General features: G+C 43.7%; 2 protein-coding genes across 7 annotated transcripts in view; both read left to right on the top strand.

Moving 5' to 3' along the window:
- Nucleotides 1-10333, top strand: part of HEATR5B (HEAT repeat containing 5B) — an 82234-nt gene extending 71901 nt beyond the window's left edge. For all 4 annotated transcript variants that reach the window (XM_019500601.2, XM_019500602.2, XM_014600044.3 and 1 more), the window contains 3 exons: nt 1710-1861; nt 6478-6691; nt 8545-10333. In XM_019500601.2, coding sequence (XP_019356146.1) covers nt 1710-1861; nt 6478-6691; nt 8545-8849 — 671 coding nt within the window. In that variant the 3' untranslated portion in view covers nt 8850-10333. The remainder of the gene's footprint in view (nt 1-1709; nt 1862-6477; nt 6692-8544) is intronic.
- A 3266-nt stretch (nt 10334-13599) lies between these two features.
- The window catches only part of STRN (striatin), a 98370-nt gene continuing 96878 nt past the window's right edge, over nt 13600-15091 (top strand). For 2 of the 3 annotated variants that reach the window (XM_059716367.1, XM_019500553.2), the window contains exon 1: nt 13600-13951. In XM_059716367.1, coding sequence (XP_059572350.1) covers nt 13682-13951 — 270 coding nt within the window. In that variant the 5' untranslated portion in view covers nt 13600-13681. The remainder of the gene's footprint in view (nt 13952-15091) is intronic. The other variant, XM_059716375.1, reaches the window with a different exon arrangement.

Here is a 15091-nt window from a genome sequence, read left to right as displayed (position 1 = left end):
ATAGCATAATACAAGCAACCCTCGCCATTCGCAAGGGATATGTTCTCCTATCTCCTGTGAATGGTGAAATCTGCGAAAAAGGTACTGCGGCTGCTCTGGTGACAACGGGAGTGTGGCGGTAGTGGCGAGCACAGAGCTCCCGAGGAGCTCCTTGAAGCATGTTTAAGATGCAGGTTCGACATTCGCAAATATTTGAAACTGCAAATGACCAACCCACGAATAGCAAGGGTTTCCTGTACAGAGTACTGGTGGGGAAGTTAGCCATTGACCAATAGGGAATTGAGGTAAAATTAGGTGCAAAAACCGCTTACTGATTCTAAGTATGCTTGACAAAGGATTGAATGTACCTTTTCAGTAATAAGAAAATCATACCCCTGACTCATCCACTAAGAGGATCTCTATTTTGTTTTCATAAACTAACCAACTTGGATTGATCTAGGCCCCTACCTTGCCCTTGCACTGGAAGAGCAAAGAGGCTGGAGTTTTTGTTGTCTGTGCTGAAAAGTGATCCAGAGTTGCATTATTATTTATTTTGTCACTTGCATAGTGATGGTACCTCAGCCAGAATTCTCTCACTGCATTCCTTTGTCTGCATATGAAGATTAAACAGGGCAATGAATAGAGTTCTGCAAAAATACAAATGAGAGTGCAGGGACAGTTGAGCTTATTAAACAGTACCATCTCCCTGGCACATTTGAGAGAAGTGAATTATTGCATTAAGTTATCTATACCTGTGGTACTCAACCTTTTGGCCCTGTGGGCTAGATGAGTGGTGCAGGGCCATTCTGTGGCCTGGATTGGGCCTCACATGACAGAATCAGGCCCAATGTGGCCGCAGCTGGCTCCTGTACATCCAGATCAGGCCTCACTTTGGCCCTACTTGCTGGTATCAGCCCTGCATGCTAGGATCAGGCACAGCACACTGGGATTGAGCCCTGGTATTCCACACTGCCCCACCTCAGGTCTTGCCCTGCATGCCAAAATTGGGTCCTGCCCACTGAGTTTCAGCCTCATGCTGCCCTGTGTGTCCGTCTAGCCGTCAGGGCCACACTGATATACAAAACACTGGGTTTGCATATCTTCAGTGCGTTTTTCAGTATGCTGTGGAATTGAATACTTTACCCTTTTAGAAAGAAGAATATGTACAAGGTGTACTGCATGTGCTTTTTTTTTTCCAGAAGGCTTATAAAATCAGTCAAATCAAAACCAGTGTTTATTTAGACTACTCCAAGGCCCTTCCCAGTGCAGACTTTTACCACGCTAGATTTTGGGTTTCTGCCCTCAGCCATTTCAGCTGCAGATGATGTTTAAAAGAATATTTTAATAATGGGAAACATATTTCTTCGTTGGATAGTCTTGCCCAAAAGTAGCTTAATTTACTTGTTTAAATATTAAAACTCATAAAAAATGCTTGTAGTCAGAGATCAAGCTTGAATAATTTAGGTTTAATAGGTGGAAGTTTTAGAAATGTTGAAACACTTTACAACAGATGACTAGTCATTTAAACAAACTGAGGAATATCAGTCATTGTCTGTGATGATCAAAATGCAGATCTGGTACTGAATAGATGCATATTTGTATGCAGTTGAAGTTGTTTCCAGCATGTTTCCTCATTGTGAATTTATCCTGGTGCGGTAGGATTTACTAAACAGATTCTAAACCCTTTTCAGAATAAGCTAACAGTCTGCTTTTTTCTTTTTGTTTTTCAGAGGCCTCTAAGCCTGTTCTTGATGAAGTAAGCATGCTAACAGCTATTGCTCTCTTCCTTTGGTCCGCAAGTGCAGAAATAATTGGAGTGCTGTCCTTACAGAATGGTTGTGTGAACAGATTTAAAAATGCATTAAATTCCTGTGATCCATGGGTAAGCTCATCACCTGGGAACATACCCCATAGATATTTGCTATAAGACTAATTAATAAGTATACTGCATTTTCTGAGTTTCCTGAAAATTGTAATGACTTTCCTTCAAAAACTAATCGGGTACTGCATGTCAAATTAGTCATAATTTTAAACTGTTGCACCATGGTATTTGTTAAAAACAAACGAGCCCCTAAGCAACTGTTTAGGGGTTTCAAGTTACCTTATGCTAGATTCTGAAATCCTTAAACAGAAAATTATCTTTGTTCATATATATGAATTTAGGTGAGGAAAAGCCTATGTGGCTAAAGACATCTGTTTTTGTTTGTTAGCCCCATTTTCCCTAATACTGTTTTGACTCTTTTCTCAAGGGATAAAAATGAAGCCCCTCGTTTCTAGTGATCCTCATTTTATACATGTGCAAAATTTGTGCGTCTGTTACGTGCTCATCAAAACCCATTAAATGTACAAATCGAATTTAGGTGTGCAGTTACGTAATTTGTGTGTGCGTATCTGAGGAGATCTAAAATTGTGACTCACGTGTCTGAACTCGCTTGTGTTCTTTATCTTTTGAAGTTATCATCTCAGCTGAACTTTTGCTAATACGATACATTTTAACGAGGTGTGGCTCAAAGTAGTGTGAAATTAAACCTACTTTTAGTTATCTGGAAATCAGTTTGTTTTGTGGGTAGTCAGATATGCAGATAGAAACTTATAAAATGTAATTTTATTCCATAACCCATAAGGAATGCCAGGTCAGAGAGATCACTTTACACTAGCACACCTATTCCCCAGCCTAAGAAACTAATATGATGGGGACCTGAAGTCTCTTCACACTTTTTTGTGACTTTTGTGCTTTTGGTTTGACAGACTCCATCTGTTTTGCTCTTCCTTCCTTGGTATCCAGAGATTCATAGTCGATAGTTCACTTAATAATAACAGTTCAGTTATAGTTGCATTTAAAGTAACTACTGATTGCTTAAGAGTTAAAACTAGCAGATTTAGATAGAGAAAATTGTCAACTCTTTTTCTTACCCAGGCAACGACATCATTGAGCTAGCTGGAAGTATTAGTTACGAAGGTTAGAGGTTAGCAGTGGTAGATTTCCATGTTAAAATTGTGCTTCTCTCTGCTCCCAAAGCCTTAAGACACTGAAAGGACTCTTTTCCTTGATCTCCTTTTAAGAAGAAAAACATCTGTCTTTAGTCTAAGAATGTGCTATTTTACGTAGAATATTCATGTGGAATTCCTCAGGACTTCTTTCCTTTCTTCTCATTATCCAGTTTTTTTGTTCTCTCAGTATACTGCCAATCCATATATATAGATATAGGATGAAACTTCCTCATCTCTTTTTCCCTACTGCTTATGGAGTTTTCCTATATAGTATACCTATAGGCCATGTCCAGATGAGCAGGGGTATGCGCTTGCAGCAGCACAAGTAGTAGTGGCACAAATTTGTGCTGCTACTTTGTGCCACTGCAAGCGCAAGCCCCTACAAGTGCTCTTTGTTGGGGGACGCATTGTCTCACCTGGGGCAAACTGCCCTTGCCCAGCTCCTCGTGGCTTTTCAGCTAGGGAGAGCTGGAAGCTGGGGCCAGCACCTATGCTGGCCCCAGCAGTATAACACGATGTCCTGGTGTCGTGCTGCAGCAGCATAAGGACAGCATAGAGCCAGAACGTTGCTCCAGACTGCCAGGCCTACATTTGTGCCAGCGCACACTTTTTTGTAACATTTGTGCTGGGTTTTTTTTCCATGTTTTTTCCTACCGGAAAATCCTGGAAGTCCAAATTTTGCTGCTGGTGCATGTTTTAATGTTCACTGTATATAGTTTGTGGCACCAAAAAGAGGTCTGAAAATCCTCTGCAGCAAAACTGTCTTTCTCCAGGCTGAAGTTGGGGAGTCGTATGCTCTGACCATGCTGAAAGTCTACCAAAGACAGACTTGCTGGAGTTCTTAAAATGGAAAACAGTTTTATATCATGTCTCTTCATTTAGCTGAGTAATCACAATTCTAGGACTTCTGGTGAAGACCAGTGCAAATCGAGAGGGCTAGTGTGCTGAGCCAGGAGCCTTTAAATCCCTTATTTTTATATGAACCTTATTAATGATTTGGGTGATGGAATTGATTGCAGATTTGTTGATAACCTCAAACTGGGTAGTGAGACACTCTGGAGCGGTATTTATCTAGAATGACCTGGAGAAATCTGAACAAGGACAAATGCAAAGTTGTGCACATGGGCCATCCCATAATTGCTTGCAAATAGACTGGGGAATGATTGGCTAGGCTGCTGTACTGCAGAGAAGGACCTGGGGGACTACAGTGAACCATAAACTGAATATGAGCCAACAATGTGCTCTTGTTGCACAGAAAAGAAAAGCCAACAACAATACTGGGTTGTATTAACAGAAGTCTCTCTGGCAGATCAAGAGAAGTGATTCTTCTGCTCTGCTCAGCACTAATGAGGCCCCACCTGGAGTTCTGTCACCAGTTTTAGGCCTCATATACTAAAGGAAGTGGACAGATTGGAAAGAGTCCAGCAGAACGTGACAAACTATTAGATAAGTGGTGGGGTTTCAGTCTCTGATGACATGATGTTTCATTTGTGGCCACTGGGAGGACCGCATACATTTGCACTTTCACCGTTTGTTTTTAATATTTGTATAATAAAGATTTAAAAAGTTATGATTTGAGACCTGGGAAGCAAGATTTATGAAGAAAGGCTGAAAGCTAGGATAATTCAGTCTGGAGAAGAGAAGTCTGCAGAGGATTTGATAAGTCTTCAAATACCTGAAGGGAAATTATAAACAGGATGGAGCTAGATTTTTTTTTCTTCTCTGTGCCCACAGGGGAGGAGAACAGGAGCAATGTCCTCAAGCTGCAGTAGAACAAATTTAGGTCAGATTAGGAAGAACTTTTTGACTTCGAGTGTGATCAAGCATTGCAACAGGTTACCTAGAGAAGTTGTGGATTATACATCCCTGCAGATTTTCAAGAGCAGGTCATAGATGCTTGGTTGAGATACTTTAGTCAGAGATGATTCTGCTTTGAGCAAGTGGCTGTGCTAGCTGACCTGATGGCGTCCTTTCCAACTCTGCTTTTCTGTGATCCCTACTCTGCTCTGTATATGTCCTTAGTTCAATTCTCTGTTCCCTGAAATAAAATTCCCTGCCTTTCTCATCCAGCCATGCTGAGTATCCTTAGCAGTTTGGTGAGTGACAGAGAGTAGCTTGATACCAACCACAGCCTGTCCACACTGTTTGGTACATCAACAAGGAGAAGATGCTCTGGATTGCATTGTCTGTATAATTCAATTTAGTTTTTCAGCCAAAAACTAACTGCAGTAGCTGCATTTCTAACTTAGTGCATTCTAATGATAAAAGTGCATAAATAAAAACTAAGCTGAATTTATTTAAAATAATTTATTTAAAGTACACTTTTAAACGTTACTTTTAAAAAAATATTATTGCCCAAAAGAAATATCATTTTACTTCTAAAACCACCATAACCACCTAAATGCATAGATCTGCTCTGTGACAGCCTGAAGATCAGGAAATTCAGGCTGTATCAGGTCCAACAAGTGATGTGAATTCCAGCATCATAAGTTCTCAACTGTCACAGACTTTTATTGGGCAGCATTCAGAAGGAAGTTGATGAAACCCTGTCGCATCAGGATCAAAAAAATTAAATTTAGAGGGCTGTAGTAAATAATGTTGTAGAGAATTGATGCTGCATAAATAGCAAGATGACCTAATTAGGTCTCTTGTTTTTTATAGTTCTACAATTTCAATTTAATCCATACCTTATCTTTTACTGCACAGGTTTTGTCACCACAAAATCTTATCAAAGTCACTAATATATTTCATACTACTCACAGTATTGATCCATAAAAGACCCTGTTGGGTAACTCATCCTGTTTTGTATTACCAGTTTCCAAGCTCTTAGATATCTGTGTCCTGTTGTATTCAAGGCCATACTTCGTCATTTGTTCCTATATAGTATTTTGGGAATATTCCTTTTAAAATCCAGATCAGATATATTGACTGAGGTCTCCTTATTGAAACCATTTTAGAAGATCAAAAAAGGTATCAGTTAGCCATTCCTCTGAACACTGACTGTTTTGTAAATATCTGAAACAACTAGTCTTGTCTGTTTTTGGTAGGGATCACTTTAACCTTGTGGAACTGGAAGGGCCTTTCAAATACAGTACTCAGATTTCTCAGATGCAACCAGTGTTATTGCTTGCAGATCTGAAATGTATACAGCCAGTGCCCTGTGGCCAATAGTGACTGATCAGAATGTTTAAGAATAGTTATTAAAATACTAATCTCCTTACTGAGTTTCATGTAGTTATTACCCTTGTTTCCTACATTTGTTTTCTATTTGGCATCCTTTTCATTTTTGAATAACAGTATTTTTAGCAGTTGAGCCATCTGTTAGTCTTGCTGTTTTCTCCTATTTCAGTGGTTGTCTTTTTTTCCTTTATTTTTTTCCCTTTTTTGTCTCCATGTCTTTCATTTAAACACACAAATATGTGTTGGACTATGTTACAGATTCTTAAGTTAATAAATGAATGCAGATTTCTAAATTCATAAGTTAATGCATGTATTTATCTTGAGTAGGTCCAAGCCAAGTGTTACCAGCTTCTACTTTCTGTGTTCCAACACACTAACCGTGCTCTGTCAACTCCATACATCCATTCATTGGCACCGATAATGGTTGAGAAACTGAAAGCTGTAGAAAGGAACCGCCCTAACAGCAATACAGAGCTTTTAGCAGTCCAAGAGGGAATAAAAGTCCTGGAAACGTTGGTTGCCCTTGGTGAAGAGAAGAACAGTAAGTATCTTGTCTAGAACACTAATAGTTCTGAAGCAAAAGTATTTTACAACCAGCTTGTTGCAGTTGGGGATTTGATGATACACTTAAAAGTGGTTGTTGAAATGGTGCAAAAACAAGTTGTATGATAGTTTTGCATCACAAAAGGTATAATGTCAGGTATCAAACTGACCCAGTATAGTGTCATGTGTTGCACTAGCATTTCAGTTTTTCTTATATGCTAAAGCAAACCTTCCAAACAGAAGTGTCTAGGCTATGAACTGGTCCTATTTTTAAATCTTTTAGTACTGACCACTTTGGCATACCCATTACCAATTTTTTTTTCTCAGGCTTGGTACCAATATTACCCTCATTACCAAGGTATCTGAGTATTTAGCCAAACTAGCAGGAAAAAATAGTGTTATTCTGGTAACTCCTGTGTGGAAAAACCTTGTCTGTTATAAAGCATATGTTTTATTTTACATTTAAAATGTATGAACTGTCATATTATATATTTAAAATAAACACTTTGATTAGATTGCTAAAAAGTAATAAAGGAGCCTGCTTTAGTGCAGTTGCTGTCATTTTTCCAGGGACACTTTCTCCAATATCCATACCATTCTGGGCTGTGATCTCACAAGTTAAGCATGGATGGGATTACAAATGCTTGGGTGGGAGATTTCTAGGATATTGGTGATTTTGAGGACGGCTATTTTTGCTGAACCAGTACATAACTATAGAGGGAGGATTATTGCTATCAGGTATATAATTCCTTAAGTGAAGTGTATAACCAAAGTCCTAAGGGAGTGGAGTTGCTAAAGATACAGTGCGTGTCTACACAAGATGTTTACTCTGTAGTAAAGTCTCCATGTCTACATGTGCAGCCCTATTAGGTCACAGTAAACTAATAAACACTGCCATAGGTTAGTACTTGTAAATGCAAGTACTGTCCTGCAGCAGTGTTCTTCAGTATACCACAATCCACGTGTAGATGCTGATGGGGCTGGCTGGGGCACTAGGGGGCTTCAGTGCAGGGGCTGCTTGCCGGATAGCCCTGCACTGGAGCACTTGTACCCCAGCCATCCCCTCCACAGCATATTGAGCTGGGTCGGAGCAGCTTTGGACTGGCAGGTTGACCTCTTGGGCCCCCTGCCAGCCAAGGTTGCTCCAGCCCAGCTCAGTGTGCTGCAGTCCTGACTGCACATGTAAATATGGCTCCCAGGAGCAATAAACTCTAGCACAATATGTGCCAGAGTTTATTGCATCGCATTAATTTCACGTGCACATGCACCCACAGTGAGGTTCTTCATCAAAGTAAAGCTAATACCTATTGAGAATTTCTAGTTACAAAACAACTTTTGTCTTGGTCTCTCAAAATACAGGAACGATACACTTTGACTCCTATATGTAAGAGAACAATAGTTTGGAACCTTTATAGACAGGTAAATTGTGGCCCAAACAGTAATTGTTATGATCAAAATTGCAAAATAAACCTGTGACAGACTGGGAATAGAAATTAACTCAGCTACTTGCTCCATCAGAAAGTTCAGTTTGGTGTCTTAGGCACATTCTTGTTTCATAGGGCAATTGTATTGTCCAGGGAACTTTATAAATGTAATATATTTTATCAATGTGAGCTATATTAGGTCATGCAGTAATCTCTCCAGTGAAGTGGATGGATAGATTGGAAACGAAGTGTACTAATGCTGGTAAGAAAATGTAACAAGATGAACTGAGGAAAAAAGTAATCTCATCTTCTTTTCAGTTATGTATATGTATATTATTGCTGTGTTGTTTTTTTAACTTGTTTTAACTTTTTTTTAAACTTGTGTTTTCCCTTTTAACATGATAATTTTGTATTCTTTCATTTTCAGGAGTCCAGTTGCTTGCTCTTCTAGTTCCAACTCTGATTTCTTATCTTCTGAATGAAAATGCCTTTGCTTCTGCATCTGCAGCTTCAAAAGATCTTCATGAATTTGCACTTCAGAATCTAATGCACATTGGTCCCCTCTATCCACATGCTTTCAAGACAGTAATGGGAGCTGCTCCAGAGTTGAAAATACGTTTGGAAACTGCAGTCCGAGCAAGTCAAGCCAGCAAAGCAAAAGCAGCTGCCAGGCAACCACCACCCACAGTACATTCTGCTCCAACAATTAAACTTAAAACTAGCTTTTTTTGAATTATTTTGACTTACTCCTTTTGGATCATGCGTACAATTAAATGGTCAAAAGCACTACATCATTCCTGATGTACTACTGCATATAAGTCTGTGTTTGTATGTTGAAGGCTGTCTAATAGAGCTTTATGTGTAATTATTAGAAATCTGTGCATTATAAGGGAAGTAGTGTTACTAATATTTGTATAGATTTTTAAAAAATGGAATGTGATCATATTTGTGAATGTACGTTATAAATTATCCACCAGATTATCCATAGTCTATCCTGCTAAACTGAGTGATTTATTTTTAGAGCAGTGACCCTGAACCTTGCAAATGTGTCTTTAAAAAGCTAGTTCATGTTCTGCCAACATACAGAGTGGGAAGGGAGTGGGAGGAGAAATGAACATGCAGTACGTACCATTTTATCTCTGGGAATTTCAGGTGTGGGAACATACATTTTTTTTTTTCTTTAAAAAAAAATGTGGAGCCCATTGCATATCATTGAATTTAAAAAAGCTGGAATTGAAATGTTTCAGTCATGTTCCAAGTGAGTTTTGATCCTTTCTGGTCAAGCATGCTAATAAGCGAGATGCCTTCAGTTGTGTGCGTTATTTTTTTCTTTCCAGATTAGGTTCCATGAACGAAAGGACTCAAAGAGCCCAAACCCTTATCTAAGATAAACAGGGTTTACAAATAGGACTCCATACTATCTGCATTTCCATAGTTGTGGAATTTGCCCCTAGCCAGAGACGACCTGAGCAGGGTGTGGGGCCCAGGGCAAATCAGCCTGTGCGGGGCCCTGCCCCTGGATGTGAGGAAGCCAGCAGCAGATTCAGGGGGGCGGTGTTGAGCAGCTGGCCATTAAGCTGGCGGCATCACAGAGTCGCCGCGGCCGCTCTGCCCAGCTCCATGGGACTCCCCAAAGCGTGGGGCCCAGGGTGGTTGCCCCGATTCACCCTCCCACACTGGGACAGCCCTGCCCCTAGCAGAGGGGCCTGTGGGAAACCATTTTCCTACTTTACTCACTTCTCCTAGTTCAGCAGGATACTGCAGATCAGTCCTATCCCTTGACCTGGGCTCTCAGATGAGGAGCACTATGATCCTGCTGTAAGATTAGATCCCATAATTGAAGCCTTTGCACTCTTTCTCCTGGCTGACCTCAGAAAAGGCTGGTGGAGAGCTCTCTTCAGGCAGCTATTTAAAAAGGCAACTAGAGCTTTCACCTACACTTTCTAGTGTCAGAAATATGTGGAAAGCATAGAGCCATATATTCTCTGCATGCAAGACAAACATTTATGCCAAGGACCTTGATTTAGTAAGTGTATTAGTGCTACCTTCATTGGTAACGGAATTCTACAACTGGCATACCTGGGAAAATATTGAAGAATAATATTTTATTGAAGTAAATGTTTAAAGCATCATTTCCTATGTCTCTTTAATATGTAGTAGAATCTCTGTACTTTCATATCTTTCGTATTAAGTAAAATTTCCCAGTTTTCTGCAGAGATCAGGAACTTCTTTTATATGACTCTGGTTTGTTGTGTCAAAACCTAGAAGTCCTTGGCTTACAAATGCAGGGCATACTTTAGTGCTTTAATCTTTGCTGTCTGGGAAAGCTTATACCATGTCCACGTCCTTTTTCCACAGCATTAGAGAAGCAGATCCTGATTTTTTTTTAAATTTATTGTTTGAACCTAAAATAGGATCTGAATAACAGTAACAATTGAATGCGATAGGCATTTGGCTGGAATGGGTGTAGACTTTGATCTTGCTGTGGTCATTTACCTACCTCTTTCTTCTGAGAAGCCAATAATTTAGCCCTATGCAAATTATACAAGAGGGAAGGACAAGATGAACTGTAATTATATTGTTTCCTCAAGAATCAGATAGTGTTCTTTCAACTTTTTATTGCTGTGTTAAATACTCTGAAAAGTGTTCAATTCAAAATGCTGTCTGACCAGTATTAGAGGAATGGTGGAAGTCATGTGATCCCACAAACAGTTACTACATAGCATGTGCCTTTACTTCTAAGCTTAGTTCTACAGAGCTGGACTAGAGACATCAGGCACGTCTACATGTGATGCTACATCGCTGAAGTGATGTGCTAGGGCAACATAACGTCCATAGGTGTCTACATATGAACAGCAGCTACTTCAGACGAAACCTCGTCTTTTTTAGTTTTCCGTAAAATAATCTTGTTTTATCTAAGTATTTTTAGCCAGATTTTAGTTTTTCTCAAAAAAAAATGGTTGAAGACTTAGACAAGAAACAAATCTTAGAAAGAATGTAGATCTGTAGCTGGCCAAACAATAGTGGGAGGCTTGTAGGATGTCAGTAAAAATGTAAAATGAACAAAAATGTTAAGCAAAGTGAAAACAGACCCTGAAAAAGACTGGTGGGTAAAGGAGAGAGCCTTTTTCTCTACATTGTACACAGACTGCCTGGGCTCCCAGGTTCCATTTTTAGAAACAGGTTTCTCAAGTTTCCTGTCTTCACAGTCTTGTCCTTTTCCTGCTCCTACTGCAGAAAAATACACGCTTGATTTATATATATGTTTTGGCAACAAACGTCATTTGATTTAAGAAGAAGAGTACTTGGAATGTCTCGTATGCTTTTGCATTTCCTCTTTCTCCAACTTTTCTTCTGCCTTTCTTTTATGTTCCTTTATACAGTGCCAGCTTCCCTCCAAAGTAACTGTTTTTTTTATCCAACTTCCCTTTCCTTCGCTTCTTCCCTCCACCTTTTATTTTTGCTCCCTTTCCATTCAGTTTGCTTTAGTTCTTTACTAGTCCATCTTCTCAGTACCCCCTATATTCTTAATTTCTTTTCAAGCTACTCCAAGTGTTTTTTCCCCCCTCTTGAGCACCCAGAGATCACTTAGCCTGTGTCATGTGCAAACACAGCACTAATCTCTTACTGCTGGGTAAGGAGAGAACAAAGATGACCTGAATGTATGAGCAACAGGAACCACTCTTTAGGCCAACCCTAGCATTCCCCGTGTACATACTAAGCACAACAAGGGCTCTAAAGACACTTTTCAGTACTTCCTGTATTAGTGGCTCTCTATGGATGTTTAGTCTGTGTCAACACTATATTGGTGACCTCCGTGTTTTCAGGACTTTCAGGCTGTAGTGGCCTCACTTAGTCTTGGCCCATGGCTACTGTCTTAACTGGAAGAGAACTGCCTTCTGCTAACATTACTTGTCTAGGTGTAATACCAGTTTCCAAGTCTTAATTTCTCTCTTGGTTTCCTTTCTGTGTGATTCTGGAGTAGACCTTTGAGCAGGCTCAGTGGGCTTTTGAGTCCCTCTCCCTCCTAGGGGATAGAACGGACTCTCAGCAAGGTCCAGGGGAGCTGCAGCAATGCAGGGGATTAGTGCTGTCTTCAGGCCTAAGGGGGTGAGACATTCCCTCAGGCATACAGGCTGGGGGCTGACTGCCTGAGCAGCAGCTCTTAAGAAAAGGACCTGGGGTGACAGTGGATAATAAGCTGAATATGAGTTGACAGCGAGCCCTTGTTGGTAAGAAGGGTAATGGCATATAGGGCTGCATTCGTAGGAGCATTGCCAGTAGATTGAGGGAAGTTCTTCTTCCCCTTTTACTTGGCACTGGTGAGGCCACAGCTGTAGGGCTGTGTTCAGTTTTGGGGCCCCCTACTACAGAAAGGATGTGGACAAACTGAAGAGTCCAGCAGAGGGCAACAAGAATGGTAAGGGGGCTGGGGGACATCACTTATGAGGAGAGGCTGGGGAAACTGGGCTCTTTTAATGTGGAGAGAAGACTGAGGTGGGATTTAATAGCAGCCTTCAACTACCTGAAGCGGGGTGCCAAAGAGGATGGAGCTGGACTGTTCTCAGTGGTGGCAGATGACAGAACAAGGAGCAATGGTCTCAGGTTGCAGCAAGGGAGGTTTAAGTAAGAGATTAGGACTAACCTCACTAGGAGGGGGTGAAACGCCGTGGAAGACAAAGCCCTGGCTGGGAGGGTCTAGTTCAGGGGTTGGCAACCCCTGGCATAGATGCCAGTGTGGCACTCAAAGGCATTTGCCTCTGGTTGATTAGCGGGGAAGGGGCCAGGGCCAAGGCCAGGGCCTATCACAGGCAGGGCCAGGAGGGCCATTTGGCCTGGGCCTCTCATTGACGGCCTCAATTTTAGACTTTTGATGTTATCTCCAAATGAAGTTATATATACAGACCCAGAGATATACTGACAGGATTGAAATTAGAAAAAAGCTAAAAAAGAACTTGCTAAATAAAAAAAAATAACATTTATTACAAATTATTGCATTGTATATTGAGCCTCAAAAAAAATGGAAGTGGCCTGGGCCTCTCTCAACGTCTGAGAGGCCTGGCCGTGGCTACACGGCAACAGCTACGATCGGGTCCCTCGTGGCTCCCCCGTCCTCCATCCCTGCCACACCAACATCTTACTAGTTGAAGTTGTGGGTGTTTTTGACGCTCTGTCCAAAAATGTTGCTGACCCCTGGTCTAGTTTCCGCTTGGAGCAGGACCAGCCCCCTGAATTCCCTTCCGGCCTTTACTGTCTGTGATTCTGTGGCTCGGGGGAGGGATTGTCTGTCCTCCGTGGGCAAGGGCAAGGAAAGCGGCAGCTCAGCAGGTTGCAACAGGGTAGGAGCGGCGCGGAACGTGTGACGTAGCTGGGCGGAGCCGGCCGCGCACCCCGAGGACTACACCTCCCGGCATGCCGCGGGGCCGGGGATTGTCCTCGCCGGGCCGCGGTAGCGCGCGGGGGCGGCGCGCTGTCAGGCGCCGTGACGCTGAGGCGGGCGCGAGGCAGGCGGGGCGCGCCCGGAGCTGTGGGTGCTCCGCCGGGCTGGGGGCGGCAGCGCCGCCATGGACGAGCAGGCGGGGCCCGGCGTCTTCTTCAGCAACAGCAACAACAACAACGCGCTGCTGCTGCCGCCGCCGCCGGGCCCGGGGTCGGGGCTAGAGCCGGGGGAGGCGGCGGCGGCGGCCGGGGCCGGAACGGGGGCGGCCCCGGCGGCGGCGGCAGCGGCGCGGGCGCAATACAGTGTGCCTGGCATCCTGCACTTCCTGCAGCACGAGTGGGGCCGCTTCGAGGCGGAGCGCGCCGAGTGGGAGGCGGAGCGCGCCGAGCTGCAGGTACTGGCCCGGGCAAGGGCAAGGGCGGCGGGACCCCGGCACGGCACGGCACGGCACAGCCCCGGGCTGCCCTCCTCCCGCCCCGCTGGCTGTGCCCGACCTCGTCCGGCCCGGCCCGGCCCCGCCAAGGGGCCTCGGAGCTGCCTTGCGCTGCGGGGGCGGTGCCAACACCAAGTCCGGCCCTAGGGGATGGGGGCGGGGCGGGGCGGGACGGGAAAAGGGCTTGGGGACCCCCCCCCTTCCCTGGGAGCCCCCCCCTTGGGGACCTCCCCTTTTCTCCTGCCCTCCTTGGGGGCCTCTCTCTCTTCCTTCTTTAGGACTTCCCCACTCCTCTCCCCCTCTCTCCTTGGGGGCCTCCCCGTTGCCTCCCCCGAGCGGGCAGCTCCAAGGGACCCAACTTATGACCAGCACTGGTGCTCTCAGCTGCCCGCCACCTGTTACCACTCACCCCCACTTACACAGGAGCTTCCCTATGCCTGGGCAGGGGTCCGGCCTGGCGTTTAATAAGGGTTGTGTATGGGTCATCTGCATCTTGGCTGCGTGTGGGGGCAGGGGTCTCTGTGTGAGGGGATGGGGATGGGACAGTTTTGTCTTGTAAGTGAATTTAAAAAAAGCTGGATAGGTGTGAGGCGGGGGAAAGAGGAGAGACCCTTCTAAGCTGGAGCCAAGGGTCCCAGCTTCTATGAGGAATTTCTCAGCAAGCGACCTGACCAAGATGCTCTTTTAGCAGCTGGTGATAGCAAGCTTGTTGAAAATGAGCCTGCATGGCTGGCACGTGGGTAGCAGGAGTGTCCGGCAGGCCAGGTGCCTCGTGGAGTCATAGCAGTATAGATAGGTTCACCTGAGGTTCCTGTCTGTCTCTTCAGTGTCATAGGTGTAAAGGATGGAAATGTGAAAAGGAAACAGTCTTCCACAGTACTCTTAAATCAGGGGTGTCAAACATGCATCCCCCAGGCCAGATCCAGCCCATGGCTTGCTGGACTGGTCCCAAACACCGGCCCCGGCCCTACACACTTAATGTGGTGCATATACTGGACTGCACACAGCACAGGGTGTTGTTTGGGGTGTGCTCTGTATGCAGTGCACCACTGGACCAGCCCCATGTGCTTGTTCCTGAACCAATCCAGGTCAGACCAATGC

Source organism: Alligator mississippiensis, chromosome 1, assembly GCF_030867095.1.
Source record: "Alligator mississippiensis isolate rAllMis1 chromosome 1, rAllMis1, whole genome shotgun sequence".
Taxonomy (NCBI): domain Eukaryota; kingdom Metazoa; phylum Chordata; order Crocodylia; family Alligatoridae; genus Alligator; species Alligator mississippiensis.
This window is presented reverse-complemented; position numbering and strand designations above follow the sequence as displayed.